Source organism: Pungitius pungitius, chromosome 17 (genome assembly GCF_949316345.1).
Source record: "Pungitius pungitius chromosome 17, fPunPun2.1, whole genome shotgun sequence".
NCBI lineage: Eukaryota > Metazoa > Chordata > Actinopteri > Perciformes > Gasterosteidae > Pungitius > Pungitius pungitius.
In genome coordinates, this window is record NC_084916.1 from 4344658 (window position 1) to 4360557 (window position 15900).

The 15900-nt window shown below is 41.2% G+C and overlaps 1 protein-coding gene, 1 long non-coding RNA gene and 1 pseudogene across 2 annotated transcripts; 1 reads left to right on the forward strand and 2 right to left on the reverse strand.

The window, feature by feature from the left end:
• Nucleotides 1-457: 457 nt before the first annotated feature.
• Nucleotides 458-1080, forward strand: LOC134107070 (uncharacterized). Its single transcript, XR_009942592.1, has 3 exons — nt 458-550; nt 648-712; nt 863-1080. It is a non-coding gene; the product is annotated as an uncharacterized LOC134107070 (long non-coding RNA).
• Nucleotides 1081-4494: 3414 nt separating this feature from the next.
• On the reverse strand, nt 4495-8035 carry LOC134107056 (proteasome subunit beta type-8-like). Its single transcript, XM_062558336.1, has 6 exons — nt 7782-8035; nt 7358-7499; nt 7092-7203; nt 6302-6431; nt 5904-6108; nt 4495-5083 (listed from the first exon to the last, which is right to left on the reverse strand). The coding sequence occupies exons 1-6, from the start codon at nt 7932-7934 to the stop codon at nt 4995-4997; spliced, it is 831 nt and encodes a 276-aa protein (XP_062414320.1). The 5' UTR covers nt 7935-8035; the 3' UTR covers nt 4495-4994.
• A 179-nt stretch (nt 8036-8214) lies between these two features.
• The window catches only part of LOC134107150 (proteasome subunit beta type-7-like), a 74206-nt pseudogene continuing 66520 nt past the window's right edge, over nt 8215-15900 (reverse strand).

Sequence of the window (15900 nt, forward strand, 5' to 3'; positions counted from 1 at the left end):
ACTAAACACGGGGTTCAACAGTTAACAACAAACTGACAATCCTCTGGTTTTTTTTTTTGTTCCTCTGTAGGGAGATGCAACACCTCTGTGGAGGTCGTTGGCAAGAGAGGCGTGAACAGGAAGGTCGCCACTGCTGAGGGAGGCCAGAAAAAAAGCAGAAAAAGACTGGACAGCGAGGACCGGAAAAAAACCAAACAAGGTCAGTAGTTTTCGGTTTTATTAGTCAAACTGAAATTGGTATTACCATACCAGGATGGTTAGAGTTTAGGTGACATGTAGTCGCTGTCACTCACAAATGTATTAAAACAACATGTTTGTGTCTGCAGAAGAGTTAGAGGCCAAATATGAGCAACTGGAACTCCTCGGTGCGGGAGGATTTGGAAACGTGTACGCCGGCCACCGCAGGGCCGACAACCTACCCGTAAGCCCTATACACACACACGTTCCCAAACGCACACACACACACGTGCAGACACCCTCTGCCAAAAGTCTTGTTTCGTAGGTTGCCATTAAACACATCCCTAATGATGACGTCTACTGCACACATGAGGTGAGTGAGCAACGCCTGACACTGTCAAAATGTTCGAAACTCTGTTTATGAATGTATCACAAAGGAACCTCTCTGATCCTTAACTCTCGCGTTACAGGACGACGAAGGGAACAAAATTTCCATTGAGATCGCCATCATGTACAAGCTGGCGGCCAAAAATAAGTATATATTTATATCTAATACAAATGTATACATGTAATATATACAACCATTTAATATTAAATATATATTATATATATACGTATAAATACATATATTAATTTATATATATGTATATAAATACCCTGATACCCACTGCTCTTACTTTGACAGAAAGGAGCATGTGAGGAACTACATCAGACGAAGTCCATTGATGAGCTACGGGACCCCAATTCTCCAAAATAGGATTACTTAATAAGTACATTCGTATATGATCTAAACCAAATGAATTCTTCTTTTCTTTACACCACAAAGATTAATTAATCTGTTCTTTATTATTACTTTTTGACTTATGTTAAGCTACAGTGTTCTTGAGTTAATGAGTTTGAATATAAATGACACATGGAAGTTTGATTGCTTTTCAAATAATATTTTAATCCTGATTTAAAGTGTTCATTCACGTTCTCGTTTATTAAGACATTTTTACCTTAAAATAATGACAAAGGAAGAACAAAAAATACTTTTAAGTCTTGATTAAGTATATTTTCGTGGTTAACATAATTATTTTCATTAGATTTAAGTCAGCCATTTAAAAGCAAATACTAATTCTATTCATTACAAATAAACAAACTTTATTTATATGATTCAGGCACAAACAATAAAAAGAGAAAACTTGGGGTGAAGATGTCGCTGCTGAAGCATTTTAATCACTATTTCAATCATGTTTTATTTCAGAGAAGAGAGAAAAATTGATCCTAAAATGTAACCCGCACATTTAGAAATAGGAAAACTTCTGTGTGTTGTAGCCAAGGTTCATAGTGGTACTCAACAACCAAACTTAAGCTTGAATCTGATGAACTTTTATTTTTATTATTCATCGTTTGAGTATTTCTTTATTGTGCCGTTTTAAACTTTAAACGGGGGTCTACCCGACAAACTGCAAAAGTAGTTGACTGTAAATTAATGAGCCCCCAGTGCCATGGTTGAATTCTCAATGAGGATAATTCGCCTCAATTTATAAACTAGCAGCAAGCTGTGAAAATTCCTTTTCTTTATTAAACATAAATATAAACTAGAAATGCATTTCCTGGTGAAAATGCATTGGAATGCATGAAGGTAAAATTAATTTCAGAAAGTTGCTTAAAGTACAGAAATGGGAGAAGCTTCTATGAATTTGAAAAAATACAGAACAAATTAAAGCTGCGAGCAGCGTTGGACGGGTCCTCGCTACTCCTTGCACGTCGGGGCACTGGCCACACGGTTACAAATGGGGCCGAGGAACCCTGCAGCCGTCGGGCAAAGCGGTCGCAAGTCAGTGGTCGTTAACCGTGTGGAGCAACGCCAGGAATGCCGCTTTGCAAACTTTATCTTTGACATTATGATGGTCTTAGGCCTTTTATGTCAACATATAACCAGGAGCTTAAAGCCTCTCAGAACACCATTCTTAATAAAACACTCCGCTACACTAACAACATGAAAACATTTTAACTGATTTTGACAAAATACAAAGTCCGCTTACCTCCGTGTCTCCGTGTGTTTTTCACTAAATACAAAAAGGCGGAAAATCTAGTTAGGTGCATTTGCATACCATGATTAACTTTTTTGTAGAGCATGCCAAAGAGGACCTGTGTGCCAACTTTCAAGTAGATCCGACATCCGGGGCAGAAACTGGCCTAGTGTGGTCTTTTTTAAATTTCTAGAGGGCGCTATAGAGACATTTCTTCATACCCAAACGTAAGAAATTATCAAATTTTTTAACAGTCTGGATATCCATGCCAAATTTAACAACTTTTTGAATATGATAAAGGCCCAAAAAAAAGGGTTTGTGAGAATAATAATAATTATGATTATTCCTTAAAATACAATAGGTTCCTCTACGACTAGTCGTAGCGCGGACCCTAAATACCACAGTGAGCACAGTATCCCTCTCTTAGACAACTCATTTCTGGTAAAGATAATGTTGTGATGTTTCATCCTCAATTACCTCACAAGTACCACTTTGACCTGAGAAGAACCATCTATGGTTGAAACTGTTTTAATATTTACATTACAATAGAAAAAGGCTCTGGACAGAGTGTCGTATTGAGCCGTTGACTGCAGTAGGACAACAGAAGAAGAGATCTCAGAAGAGAGATGAGCAGAGCCAAATCTTTTGAGTCTTTATGCTAATACTTCAAATTTATGAAATATTTTCAAGCAATTGAATAAATCATTATTTTTCTCCCAACATGTCAAATTGTTCCTCTTAAAAAATAATGTTTCGCTAGGGAAGCTTTCCTCTTGGGGAATTTATTTAATTATTCATTATCTCATTGGAAACTGAAAAGTCTCATGTTAGGAACGTTAAATTCACAATGGTTTTTTGTTTAAAATTCTGTTCTTCCACAGTCTGTTTGATTCAGGTCCCTTAGTTCCTGAACTATCTTTAGAACAGTGGTTATCAACCTTTTTTTTAGTGATGCACCCCCTAAGAAACATTTCTTTATCCCCTTAAGAAAAAAAAAATGTTTTTCAAAGGATATTTGAATAGATGCTAATTTTAAATTCATTTACAAAAAAAATCTCACGTACCCCCTGAAGTGCCATCACATACCCCCAGGGGTAAAAGAGCCCCTTTTGAGGACCCAAACTAAACCCAAACGTATACGGCCCGCCTCCACATTTGGCCCGGCCCCCTGAACAATACCAGAGGGGCATTATGATTTTTTTTTTCAGTCTGGCCACGCAAATCCTAGACTAGCCCCTGTGAAGTAGAACGGAATAATAGAGAAAAGGTTGATTCAGAATGCAGGTATTTAACCTGCAGTGGTCAAACGATTATTTGTTTGTTCAATGCTCTCATCCGTCAAGGCGGTTATTATTTATTTCATTAAGTGGTATTATTTATTTTCCTGACTTTTTTTTTCTGTGAAGATCATGGATTGTTATTATTTGGTTATATGTGGCTTTCTGGAAGACAATAAATGTTTACATTTAGGCACCCACTGCAATCGTCACACTTTTTCTGACCCCCTCCAGGGAAGGGAAAAGTTATCTGGCCCTCACAGGAACAGTGATTGTCAACCTTTTTTTTACGCAACCCACCAGTTGAGAAACACTGCTTTCGGACATCAGGAGATATTTCAGTTCTGTTGCTCCTTTAATTACACTCTGTCCTTCTTTTTGATGTATGTTATACCTACATTTTAAAATACTAATATGCATTTTTTACATTAATATATTTTAACAACAAATCTGTGCAGGCCCTTTTTACTGTATTTTCTATATGAATAAAATTCTTTATTTCATTACTGTTCGAATCCTGGGACCTCTAAAGTTGAACTTCAGTGAAAGAAAACAAACATCCTCACTGACCTGTGAAAATTAAGACCTTTAACCTTTTTTCATACAGACCAATATACTGTACTTCCTTTATCAAAAGCTATGTGTTGTGGTTCTGCCTGGAAACAGATGACATCACAGCCGTTTTCACAACGTCATTGTTCTGTTATACATTAAACTATAAATAATTAATCAACCTAAATATATACACGTATAATTTGCCCTGTGATATGACCCAGATCATTTAATAATAATAAGTATTTAATAGTCAGACTGTCACCAGTCATTAGGAACACGAGAGCTTGGAATATTTCACCCAACAGCTTTAGTTCTGGAAAGATTTGACACTTCCTGTATGTTTAAATCACATTTCATGCCCATCAATAATAAAACAAAATGATGTCACCATCACACCAGGCATCTAAAATATTTTATCATAGAATATTTATTTGAAAAAAGATTTTTTGTAATTTTACAACAGGATTTCTTTGAAAGAAATAATGTGGTTGACAGTAAAACGACTGAAAAACAGTAAGAGAAAGAATAAAAAGGCTTTAAGATCTAAATCTTCTAATTTTCATCAACATGTGACCCACTGACTCAATTTCCCTCGTGGTTGGTTCATGTCAATCATCACAGGACAGCAGGGCTGTATTTGGGATTGTTGTGTTGTGTTGGTGAAAGTATTTTAAACAGCATGTGTGGTCAACACAAAGAACACACTAGTACACAGAAGCATGTGAGAACCAACACACACAGCACCTGCATTACATCACTAGCAACAAACAGCACACAATGAGCTCAGCAGTTTAGTGACACTTTGGACCTGTAGACTTCAGGTTCATGTGGAAGGAAAGAAACGTTTGGAGAGCATTTCTCTGCTGTGAGACATCAGTGGGATCATCTCCAAAATCACTACTAGAAAAGTGCACAAAGAAGCTTCTGGAAAGACACGCATCATCAGTGTGTTCAGAGTGCTGAGCATTCAGAACATTCCCTTCCTGTAGCGGTGGATCAGCTCGGAGACGTCGTCCTTACACACCTTTATCCAGCCGTCCTGCTGCATGTGGTACACTGCACACACACACACACACACACACAGACACATTACTCCAATGTACACATAAGGACACAGATGTTTCCAGTGGTCACAGACCATGGCTACATACTCTGCATGGCTCTCCTCCCTTATTTCTGATGCATCTCTTTGCAAGTATCAGTAGAGACGTGACAGGAAATGAGTGTGAGAGGAAGACGAGAACGACATCAAACACGTTTGAGTTTATAGGTCGACTCATCAGCATCAGCTTGTTCTTGTTTAATGAGGTTCATTTATTGTATTTCTTCTATTTGCTACTTTATAATGGAACAAAAATCGACAGTCATAGCATACAGTTTTATAACTCTTTGAAAATCAGAAAAAACTGTATATTTCTGTTGTAAAGTGAGGAACCACAGAGGATCATTGCTGTTACAACGTTAGGCTGAAACCTTTAGTCAGTTGGACATAATATTTTATTTTAAGCAACTTGAATGAACGTTTTCTTGACACTGAATCGAGGAAATACTGAATTTGCAGTGAAAATTTATGTAAATTGTTGTCCTACTGCAGTTATAAAAGTGAGTGAGAAGAGATGATTAAAAGGGAATTTATGGAAAGTTTAAGTAAGATTAGTTTCATGCAAATGTTCTTAGTTCTTAAACTAAAGGACAAGTTGAACTTTTGATGGTGATACATAGAAGGTCAGAGGATCACCAAAGGGACACAATTAGTCCTGAAACGTCCCAGTAACCCGTCCAATAGTGGAGACACCAGTCTGGACCAAAGAGGACTGACGGAGACAATGTGAGACGGATGTTGCTGTCTGCTAGATGGAAACCAGAGTGGACTCACTGTTGACCGCCCCTCCAGAGTAGGCGTCCCTGTGTGTGGCGTGAGCGATGCCCCGGCGTCCCAGCTCATACGCCTCGTCCACCGTCATGTCCTCCCTGTAGCCGCTGTCCACCACGCCGTAGGCGTAGCTGCTCCCACAGCCGGTAGAGAACATGCGGCCGGACAGACGCGCCCCTTGGTCGTCCACGTAGTACAGACCGGGACCCTGGAGACACAGAGACATCCAACAGGAGCATAAAAGATCCACATTAGACATCCTGCCTCAGAAGACAACCTCTCAATCATCTAGTGCAGTGAGGTGAGGACATTTGTATTTCTAGGCTCTGCTTCACAGGAAGTGGAAGAAAAAGGATTCTCATGTTTGGGCCCAGACGGTGAGACTCAAAGCCACAGCTCACCTCTTTGTCCCATCCACAGATCATGCTTCCCATAGAGAGGCCCATGCCTCTGTAGCCCAGCATCATGTTGCACAGCAGCTTGGAGGCAGCAGCCACAGAGATCCTGTGGTTGCTCCTCAGCCTGTAGAGCCTGGAGGGACCAAGTCATGAAACCAATCAATAGAAACATCCATCAGGGTTGTTTCCAGGGTCGACCTGTCATGTTCCATTTTACATCCATGTCGGTCCAAAACATCACCACTGCATCATTGACCCTGTTGTTGTTATCTTTGGCTTATGGACGTTTTTGGTAAAATCAGGGATCTGTTCGGCTTCGAGTCCAAGTCGACCTTTGTGTCTGTTTGAATCTCAACAATGAACAGAAACAACACATTTATGATATAATTACTGTGGCTACATTTATATTAATGTAATTTAGTCATTTGGTTTTAATTTGTGTTTTAATGCGTTACTACATGTCTTCACACACTCATGTCCTCACACTTATGTCTTCACACACTCATGTCCTCACACTCATGTCTTCACACACCCATGTCTTCACACACTCATGTCCTCACACACCCATGTCTTCACACACACATGTCCTCACAGACACCACACAGGGAGGCCTCAGACGGCCCGTGTGGGGTTTAAAGTCTTAGTCCTCCTCACCACTGAACCTCTTTGCTTCACTCAAACCAACTAAACCAGATCAGAGTGTTCTCCGGTTTCTTTCCTAGACCAGATACTTTACTCAACTCTGCATGGAACACATTTATTATGCAGACAGTCAAATGCACTGCAGACGGACCTGCATTCTTTGGCCAGGAGTCTCTCCCAGTACTGGCAGTCTGCAGCGCTGCCCGACATGGTGCCCAGCAGGTAGGGGTTGATCTCTATCACCTTGTTGACGTCGTTGGATGCTGCAGAGCGGGACACATTTGTGCAAAGAAGACATTTTGTAATTAGTTACTCTTGTTGCCTCATTTACTTTGTATGGCTCCATGTTCCTCTGTGTTACGATTCAAAGCTGCACACATCTTTGATATGATGCGTAAGGAATAAAAACGTGTCTACCCAAGTAACGGCCTGCTGAGGCTCTGGAGTCCACAGCCACAATGACTCCATGTTTGAACTTGAAGGCCAGGGTGGTCGTCCCGTGGTTCAGGTCTATACTCACACCACCATCACGGTTACAGGTTCTGAGAAACCCTGAAGGCTGAAATAGAACCAAAAAGAAGATCACTATGTGTGTGTGTGGGGGGGGGGGGGTGCATGCAACAGTACATGAAAGTGGAATATCATACATGTTATATTATCCCACAGTAACTGTTAAGGTGAATGCATCATCTGAAGCTGCATGAGAAGCGCACGTGCACCACAGACGCGTAAAAGACGTTGAACCACAGCGCGTCTGACGCGTCACGCTTGTTGCATCAGGGTCACCTGATACGATGGCGACTTTTCATTTCGTAGCAAAACTCGGTGAAATGATACTCACGTCTACACCCAGAGGGAGAGCAAATTCCTGAGTTCTGGTCCCGAAGTTGTAGTGGTTGGTTCGGTCCAAGAGATGCGTCTGTCTGGCTGGAAGAATCTGCTCACGGAGTTCAGCATAAGACTTAAAACCAGATACTTGGAAAAGAGCCATCATGTATCCAACTATATTGGAATTATATTCTGCTCTTAAGTTTTCCTGAATGACGAAGGTGTCTGAAGAAGCGTCACGGATAACTTCCTGGGAAGGGACGATGAATTCGAAAGTGAAAGGGTTTAGAAGCTGTTTTATTGTAGCCCTGCATGCTAAAAGAACCAGATAACTACATAAAACCAACAAGTATACATGAATACATTCAGATGGACATTATATAACTTAAAACCCGATTTGATAAAAACAAAAAAACAAATAAGAGAAACCTGTGGTTAGAATCTTACTGTTAATAAAAACAATGCATCTTGCATCGACCAATAGGAGAGCTCTGTTTATGTTTCGTCATCAGTTACTGAGCGAAATGCAGCGATCAGGTTTGAACCCAGCAGCGGAGGTGTAATGACGTCATCAATGCGTGTTTGAAATCCTTCATTTATAACAATACGCTGTATCTACTGTAGTCGGGTTCATGGAGTATTATTATTAATAAAAACACTGCTTTAGGCTTGAAATATTAAATTAATAATACATTTAGCAGATCATTTCAAAACATGAAAATAAACAGCAACAGGGATGGAATAGATTTTCATTCAATTTGAATTATTTTGCCACATTTTATATTTCTTTCATCTGGTCTGAAATACAATAGACAAAACAGTCTGTTTCATGTATTTCTGTCACCACACAGTGAAGAATAGAAACCATGACAATGTTTATTAAATGGTTTTCACGGCTTGCATTTTATTTTTTAAGTGAAAAAAAGACATTCATTCACTTTTCTGCTAAATGTGTTGTTTTAAGGTGTGACTGCATCACAGATCAAGCTGTATCCATCCGCTGCACAGTCTCCTCTACAACCTCCAGCTGTACAGGGACTACTTTCTCCGTCAGAACCGCTGTTGTACCTGCACCATATTTGTATTTTGTTTTCCTAGGATAGAAGAATGGATGGTTAGAGGGATTCAATAACTAAAAAGTATTATGTGTATAATGACATACAGAATGATATCTACCACTCTGAGAGGAAACCTTATTTGTACACATGGTTCAACATAATCTCTTTTTAAAGGAGCAGTGTGTAGGATTAGAGGTATTAATGAAAATAAATTCAGTGTAATATTCATAGCATATTTTCATTAAAGTATCATCACCTAAAGCTAAGAATCGTGTGTTTTATTAAGCTTGGAATGAGCCCTTCACATCTACAGGAGCGGCTCCTCTTCATGGAGTTTCATGCACAGCCATGTTTCTACAGACTGAATACTGGCTCTTGTTGTTACATCATTGACTCACTTGGAAAGGAAGGGGAAACAATCTGCAGCCTCATCACCAGAGACTAAATCCTACTCACAGCTCCTTTAAGAATCAATCCATACAGCAGATGTCAGTCACACTCCTACCTTTTGTCTGTGTACTCTGACACCTGGTACGGCCTGATGTAGTCCGCTCCTTCTCTGGTGATGACACAGATGTCGATGTTGTTGCCTGAGGCGAGGTCATTCATGATTCCTGCGTGGATGGCGGTACGCACCAGCTCCTTGGCCTTGTCCAGCTGGGAGAGATGCAAGAATTCAGAGAAACTCCCCAAATACCGAAACAGTTTTTCTATTTCGTCATTCAATTGTGACAGGAATCATTTTTTAAAAACATTTTCCATATTGTTTGCATGTAGCTGATTATTTGGCCTACAATCCCACCTTATGCCAATTATTAAGTTAAAGATGCCCAAAAGTAAGTGAAATAACGTTGTGATGGTGTGTAAATGATCCTGACTATCAATCCTTGTCACAGTGTGTAACAGGTGTCCAGGAGGCGTACCTCCAGGTCGGGTTTATACCCGTCTTCTAGAATCCCCAAAGCAGCCAGATCCCCAGAGCCTGCAGGATGAAACAGACATGTGGTCTGAGAGGGAATCCAATGAATAAATACAGCAGATTCAAATGTTATTCCAAATGCTGAATGTTCTGGAGCCACGATGCTTAGAGAATATCCTTCTATCTCGTAGGTACCCATTGCAAGGTAAGGCATCGTGTTCACGCTGCCGTACGGCCCCACCGTGTACAGGTGGTTCCCAGTGCAATCTACTCCTCTCAGTATGAGACTGGCCCCAATTTGGCCGTGATACCTGAGGAGCACACAGATCAGAACGGGGTTTTTAACGGGTACTTGAACTCATTCACGCACCTGTGGATACGAGCTCATGTGCTACACAAATCTGTACAATTGCTGCATGACTCTATTAGTTCAGATTTACAGCCAATTATTGTCCTCTGTAGCGTTTTCAAGCCCTCAATGCACAATGTTCACAGAGCAATTCTGTCTTGGCAGTAAAGCACAACAACACAAATAAGAAATTAACAAGACAATTAAATAGATTTAGAGAAACATTAACATTTTAGAGGCTGAATTGTTGTTACTTTATCTTGCAAGTAATTGAACTCTCAAAACAACTTTCGAGTCGGACCCTGTGTTTGCTGAGGTAGACCACCTGCTGTTTTTTGAAGTCACACCCGGTCAGACATGCAGCAGCTGACTCGCCAGCAGGGATTGTGATCAGGGATTTGGGACACTTATCAGGCAGTGAGAACAAAAAAACAATCCTCAACCCACAGGGATGTTTTCAGCTCCAAGCAGCTCTGACCACAGAGCCATTAGAAATATCCATTCTGTTTAAGAAAGCAGTCTTGCTTTGGTTTCCTGAGTCAAATGAATTATTGGCGCAGGGGGAAGTGATCAAACACCTCTAAACTACGACGGCTGCCAGAAAGTCAATGGAGAGTAAAAGAAAGCCTGCAGCGCCAGTGGTTAAAAAAAAAAAAATTGAACTAGTTGATAGCTGGAAAAACAACAATACCAAGCAAAATAGAGTTCGGCCACCCTACGGATCAAACTGTCTCCTTTCACATGTTTCAAAACGTGATGTGGTCCGTGAAGCGCCAGGGATGAGGGTTACCGCCTCCAAATCTGAGGCCCTGGTGCTCTGCTGGAAACAGGTGTATCGCTCTCTGCGGGGGGGGGGGGGGGGGCACTGTCTACCGCAAGTGAAGGGGTTCAAGTATCTTGGGATGTCGTTCCCGAGTGAGGATTGGATGGATTGGGCGACTCACAGGCGGATCGGCGTGCGGCTGCAGCAGTGAAACAGGCGCGACATTGTCCCTCATGCATCTAAGCTTGGATAAGGACAAATCTAAATCTAATTGCATCAAAAACTGTGCAATGAAAGATGTGTGTTACCAGGGGTTTTACAAGAGCCCCTTCAGCCTTCTGCAATGGAGCAGTGTGAGCATGTTTTTCATGAATACCTCACCCATGTTGCTGAACCAGAGGGCCAAATTGGTAGGGAGCAATGTCAGCTTAGTTCCCACACAGACACATTTTCTCGCTCACTCAGGGTGATGCAGGGCACCGCTCGCTGGCCGGCAGTGTGAGAAACATAACGTCTCAGTGTGTCTTAAGAATTAGGTAGAGGCAGAAGCTTAGAAATGGATTAAAACTGCCATGTCATCACTTTGCAATTCTCTCGGTTATTTCCTCATCTGATTTGTAAAAAGCTATACACACGCAATGAATGCTGACCAGAGGAGTCAGAAGGATTCACATTCATTACTCAAGTAGAAGTATAGATACTAGGGTTTAAAAATACTTGTAGAGAAAGTGAAGTATTAACGCAAGCTTTTTACTTAAGTAAAAGTATAAAATTACTGGTTTCAAAACTACTTAAAGTATAAAAGGAAAAGTAACAGACGGGGAAAAAAATGTCCATTAAGGACAAACAGTCCGTTACAACACGGTGGGAAGGTGCCTTCAGACCACCGCTGTCATAATGATGGGGAAACATTGTGCAAACCAAGGGTGTTTGAATGGTAAATGTTTATGCTTCTCATCCAACCACAATCAAATTCAGGCGATTTATCCGGATAGTTTTTTTTGTGTGTGTGTTAGTTTTTGAACGATGACATAATGAAATAGGAGTGACGAAGCTATTTTTAAAATGTAAGGAGTAGAAAGTACAGATATTTGCGTGAAAATGTAAAAGTTGTAAAAATATCTACATAAGTAAAGTAACAATGTATTTGTACTTTGTTACGTGATACCTCTGGTTTTATCGATTTATAGATAGACAGACGGACAAATACATATCTAGATGCTGCCATGGATTCCGTGTAAGATTCCATGTAATATTTTACTACGCTTTGTAGGAGCCAGTTTTAATTGACATTGGGTGGAAGATACCAAATTGAGCCAGCAGGTGTCACCATGGTGCACTTGCTTTATTAGGTGGGAACTTTCAGCCAGGTGGCAGGTGTTGCGAGACGGAGGAGCACACAGTTTTTTCTGTCACAATACGTGGTTGTAAGTGACAGCTAAATGGACTCCACATTGTGCTAAATAAACCAAATATTCAAACACAGAATCAACGGCGTAAGCGGGTTTATTTTACCGAACGAAACATGTGCAGTGGCCAGCGCGTCAAACCCTACTTTTAGCCTGTCTACGCAGCCCCTCAGTGGCTTTAAGTTAGGCTTAGCCGCTACACGCTTATTAAATCATATTATCAGTTATACATTATCTTCATTTCAAAAGATATTATTTTTTTATGTAGCATCTGAACAGTTTTATTTCTGGTGGGTTCATCTAAATCTCACTATAAATCCTCCATTATTAAAAAGACAGACTTTGTAATGAAAAGAAATCACATGTAGGCCTATATATCATTGAACATCTTCCCACTTAGTCCTTAAGGCAATTTATTGAATAATATTTATGGTCTGCTGCAGTTAATAACCACTATTTAAGCTGTGTTCACAACATAGCATGATAAACAACTAAAATGTTTGTCTCCCTGTGTTCAGCAGACCGGATATAAAACAGGTAAAAACGACATGTTTCGCTGTTGTCGTTTTTTTTGGAGGTTGCAGAAACAGATGTTCATTAAACTGTATTGAATGGCCAGAACGAAATAATAACAAAATAATACCGGAATAATTAAAAAATCTATATATATATTTAATAAAAACGAGAGCACGTAGAAACACGCACGCACGCACGCGCGCCGTAAAATGCCATGGCAACCGAACGATGACCCGACCGAGGGTATATAAGGTCAGCGCACTTTCTGAACGTTCCCTTTGCTCTTTGACTTGAACGCGAACTTTAAACCTCCCGTGAAAGCAAACTGCTGAGAACAAAACCTTTGAGTTTTTGACTACTGAGCGGATTCTACTGGATACCGATATTGTTGGAGAAGTGAACTACTGTATAACATCTTTAGTGGAGCACAGACCAGGCTGAAACAGGCCCTCAGGAGCGGCGGAGGAGCGGCGGAGCATCGAGGACGACCACCGGCTGAAGGAAGTTGGCTGATTGGAACCTTCAGTGTTTAAGTAAGACAACGTTTTGATCTGCTTGCACCCTTAGAAGGGTCCCCATGTTACAAATGAGTACGAGACATTGAGTTTAACGGTGAAAGAAATACGATTTGATGGACAAAGACACTCAGTCGAGGATTTCTCGGTGTAAAATGATTATTGGAGGGGCGGGATGTGTTACATCTCGCGGGACATCTCTGGGGTGTGTCAACAATTAGTGTAGATGTTTTAAAACACTGTTATTTTGGTTTGAGGGTATCAAATTGTCGAAGATTAACATTGCAATTTGTGAAAAAAGATGGCGCTCAGAACGCCATGGAACGCTCAATAAATGTATTTGGAAACCACCGGGTCCATGGAGACGGTTGACGTGTGACGTCACGACGTGCAGGTCTAGTCAACGTACGTCACGTGGTTGAAACGTACTTATGAATGTATTGTTACATGCTCCGTACACTATTTCTCTGATATTTACATTGAAATGCCTCTGCTCGTGGTCGATGCCTTTCATAAGAGTTACAAGCAGTGACGTAGTAGCATCACTTCACCATTCAACTGGCTGCTTGCACATTGACTACTGGTTATGTTTCATATACCCTATTGTATACGGGTAGATGAAATCAAGCCTTCTGATTAGTTGAGAGTGAGTCACGGGGTGTACTGACTTGAGCCATAATGTACTTGTTTCAGTGCGGTGAATTTTCGCTACCGTTGGTTGTCATTTTGGTTTTTAGCTCGGTGGCGATCGCCTAAAAACATCCCGGAAACGCGCAAATGAGGAGTTTGGGGAAAGCGAGCTTTCGTAATCAATTTAGGGCTCCTTTTTAAGCCAAAGAGGACAATTCAGGTCGACGTCATGAGCGCTGTGAATGAATGAATATCTTGCAACGAGACCTGGAATGCACAAGTTAATGTCAATATTCTTGATCATCAACCACTATGGTCCAAAAGTCGTCTTTAAGTTCGGTCTCTTTGTCGTATGAGACATTATTGCTCGTCTTTGGTCTGTACGATTCAGACTGTACGTTTTCAGTCTTAAAGGACGGATGATGTGCACTTGACGTTCGCTACTTGATTGTTTTAGCCAGCAGATGCTAACTATATATACAAATATGTGTACAACCATTACATTACATTGTTGACATATAGAGACATTAATTGCATGTGCTCAAATTGAGCAAAAACAGAGCAGGTCATCCGGGTTTTTGAGGGATTGCGCAATCCGAGAGGCGCTCGTCGCTGACGTATTTGAACAGGAAAATACACAAATTCAGCGATATTGCCCATAATAATCATTGGATTGATTGTAATCTTATAATTACACTTGTATCACAGATCAGATCACAGATATATATATATCTTTTTTTTACATTTCATGATGGCATACGGAAGGCACTGCCTCCAGTGACCGCAGATTACTGGTGACAAGAGAGCGATTTGTTAAGTAACCGTATGGGACTGCATGTGCGCGTGCTGCACCACCTCCACGCGCTGCGATGTGCAACTCGTAGAATTAAGAGTGATCAATTAAAGAAGTTCATTGTTGTATCAATGCCGCCGTGATTCACTGACGCACTGCATATAAAACACGTCCACGCTGTTTATTGCAAGTCAATGACGTGCGCACACTTGCAGAATCAACGTGAACAGTGGCTTAGTTGACCCGCTAACTGGCTGATAAAAAGCTTTTTAATACTAGAAACCCGACCGTGTTTTTTTTACACAGAATGACAGTAGAGAAGACAATAATTACATTACATTGTGTGTGTTAGTGACTTCCTTGGGTCCTGCAGTCATAGTTACTGTAGTGATCTGCTCTTTACAAATCAAAACTTTATTACTGATGTGATCCAGAAATATTTAATGTAATGAGAAATCCTGACAGTTTAAATGTTTTATCTTAAAGCTGGTGTTACCTGCATCATGGAACGTCCCACACAACCCTGCCCCCTCGGCGATGACCACGGCGTTCTCCTCAACTCCTCAGATGAGGTAGGTGAGGTTGACATTTATGCTGTGGGTGAAGTTGATTTTATTCCCCTGGCCTTCCCGGATGACAACGAGGAGCAGGAAAAGGATGAAGAGGAGGATGAAGAGGAGGATGAAGAGGAGGAGGAAGAGGAGCGGCCCATGTTGGCAATGGACAGGCAACTGATGCACTTTGGTCTGGAGGCAGCATTGTATTTTCTGGAGGAGCAACACCATGAGGAGGAAGAGGATGATGAGGACTGGAAGGATTCTGGGTACGACTCCATGTCTGTGTGCGACTCCCTTTCTGAGGACGTTTGGATGGACTGGGTGGCACCTACGGAAGAAATGCAACAAGAAGCTTTCCTGCAGTTTGTACTACTGCAACATCCCCCACTTCCTTCACATGTGGACCTTTCCGAAGAAGCGCCGAGTCCAGTCCCCCAGACGTCAGGATTGTCCACCAAGAGGAGCAGGGAAGAGGACGACGCAGGGCAGGTAAGTAGGAAGAGGCAGAGGGATGAGGACGACCATGTGGACACAGCCGAAGAGGACTACAGGAACTCGGCACCCTCCACTTCAGGCCGAGCCCCACCCACATTCAGAAGATACTGGCAGTGGGCGGAAGACAG

Bases quoted from the DNA above. Each gene is read 5' to 3' on its own strand.
- LOC134107056 (XM_062558336.1), bottom strand. From the start codon at position 7,934: ATGATGGCTCTTTTCCAAGTATCTGGTTTTAAGTCTTATGCTGAACTC. The intron at 7,500-7,781 runs GTGAGTATCATT...GTTCTATTTCAG, and splicing joins CTCTCCCTCTGGGTGTAGAC to CCTTCAGGGTTTCTCAGAAC. The intron at 6,109-6,301 runs GTGAGCTGTGGC...CTGTGTCTCCAG, and splicing joins TCTGTGGATGGGACAAAGAG to GGTCCCGGTCTGTACTACGT.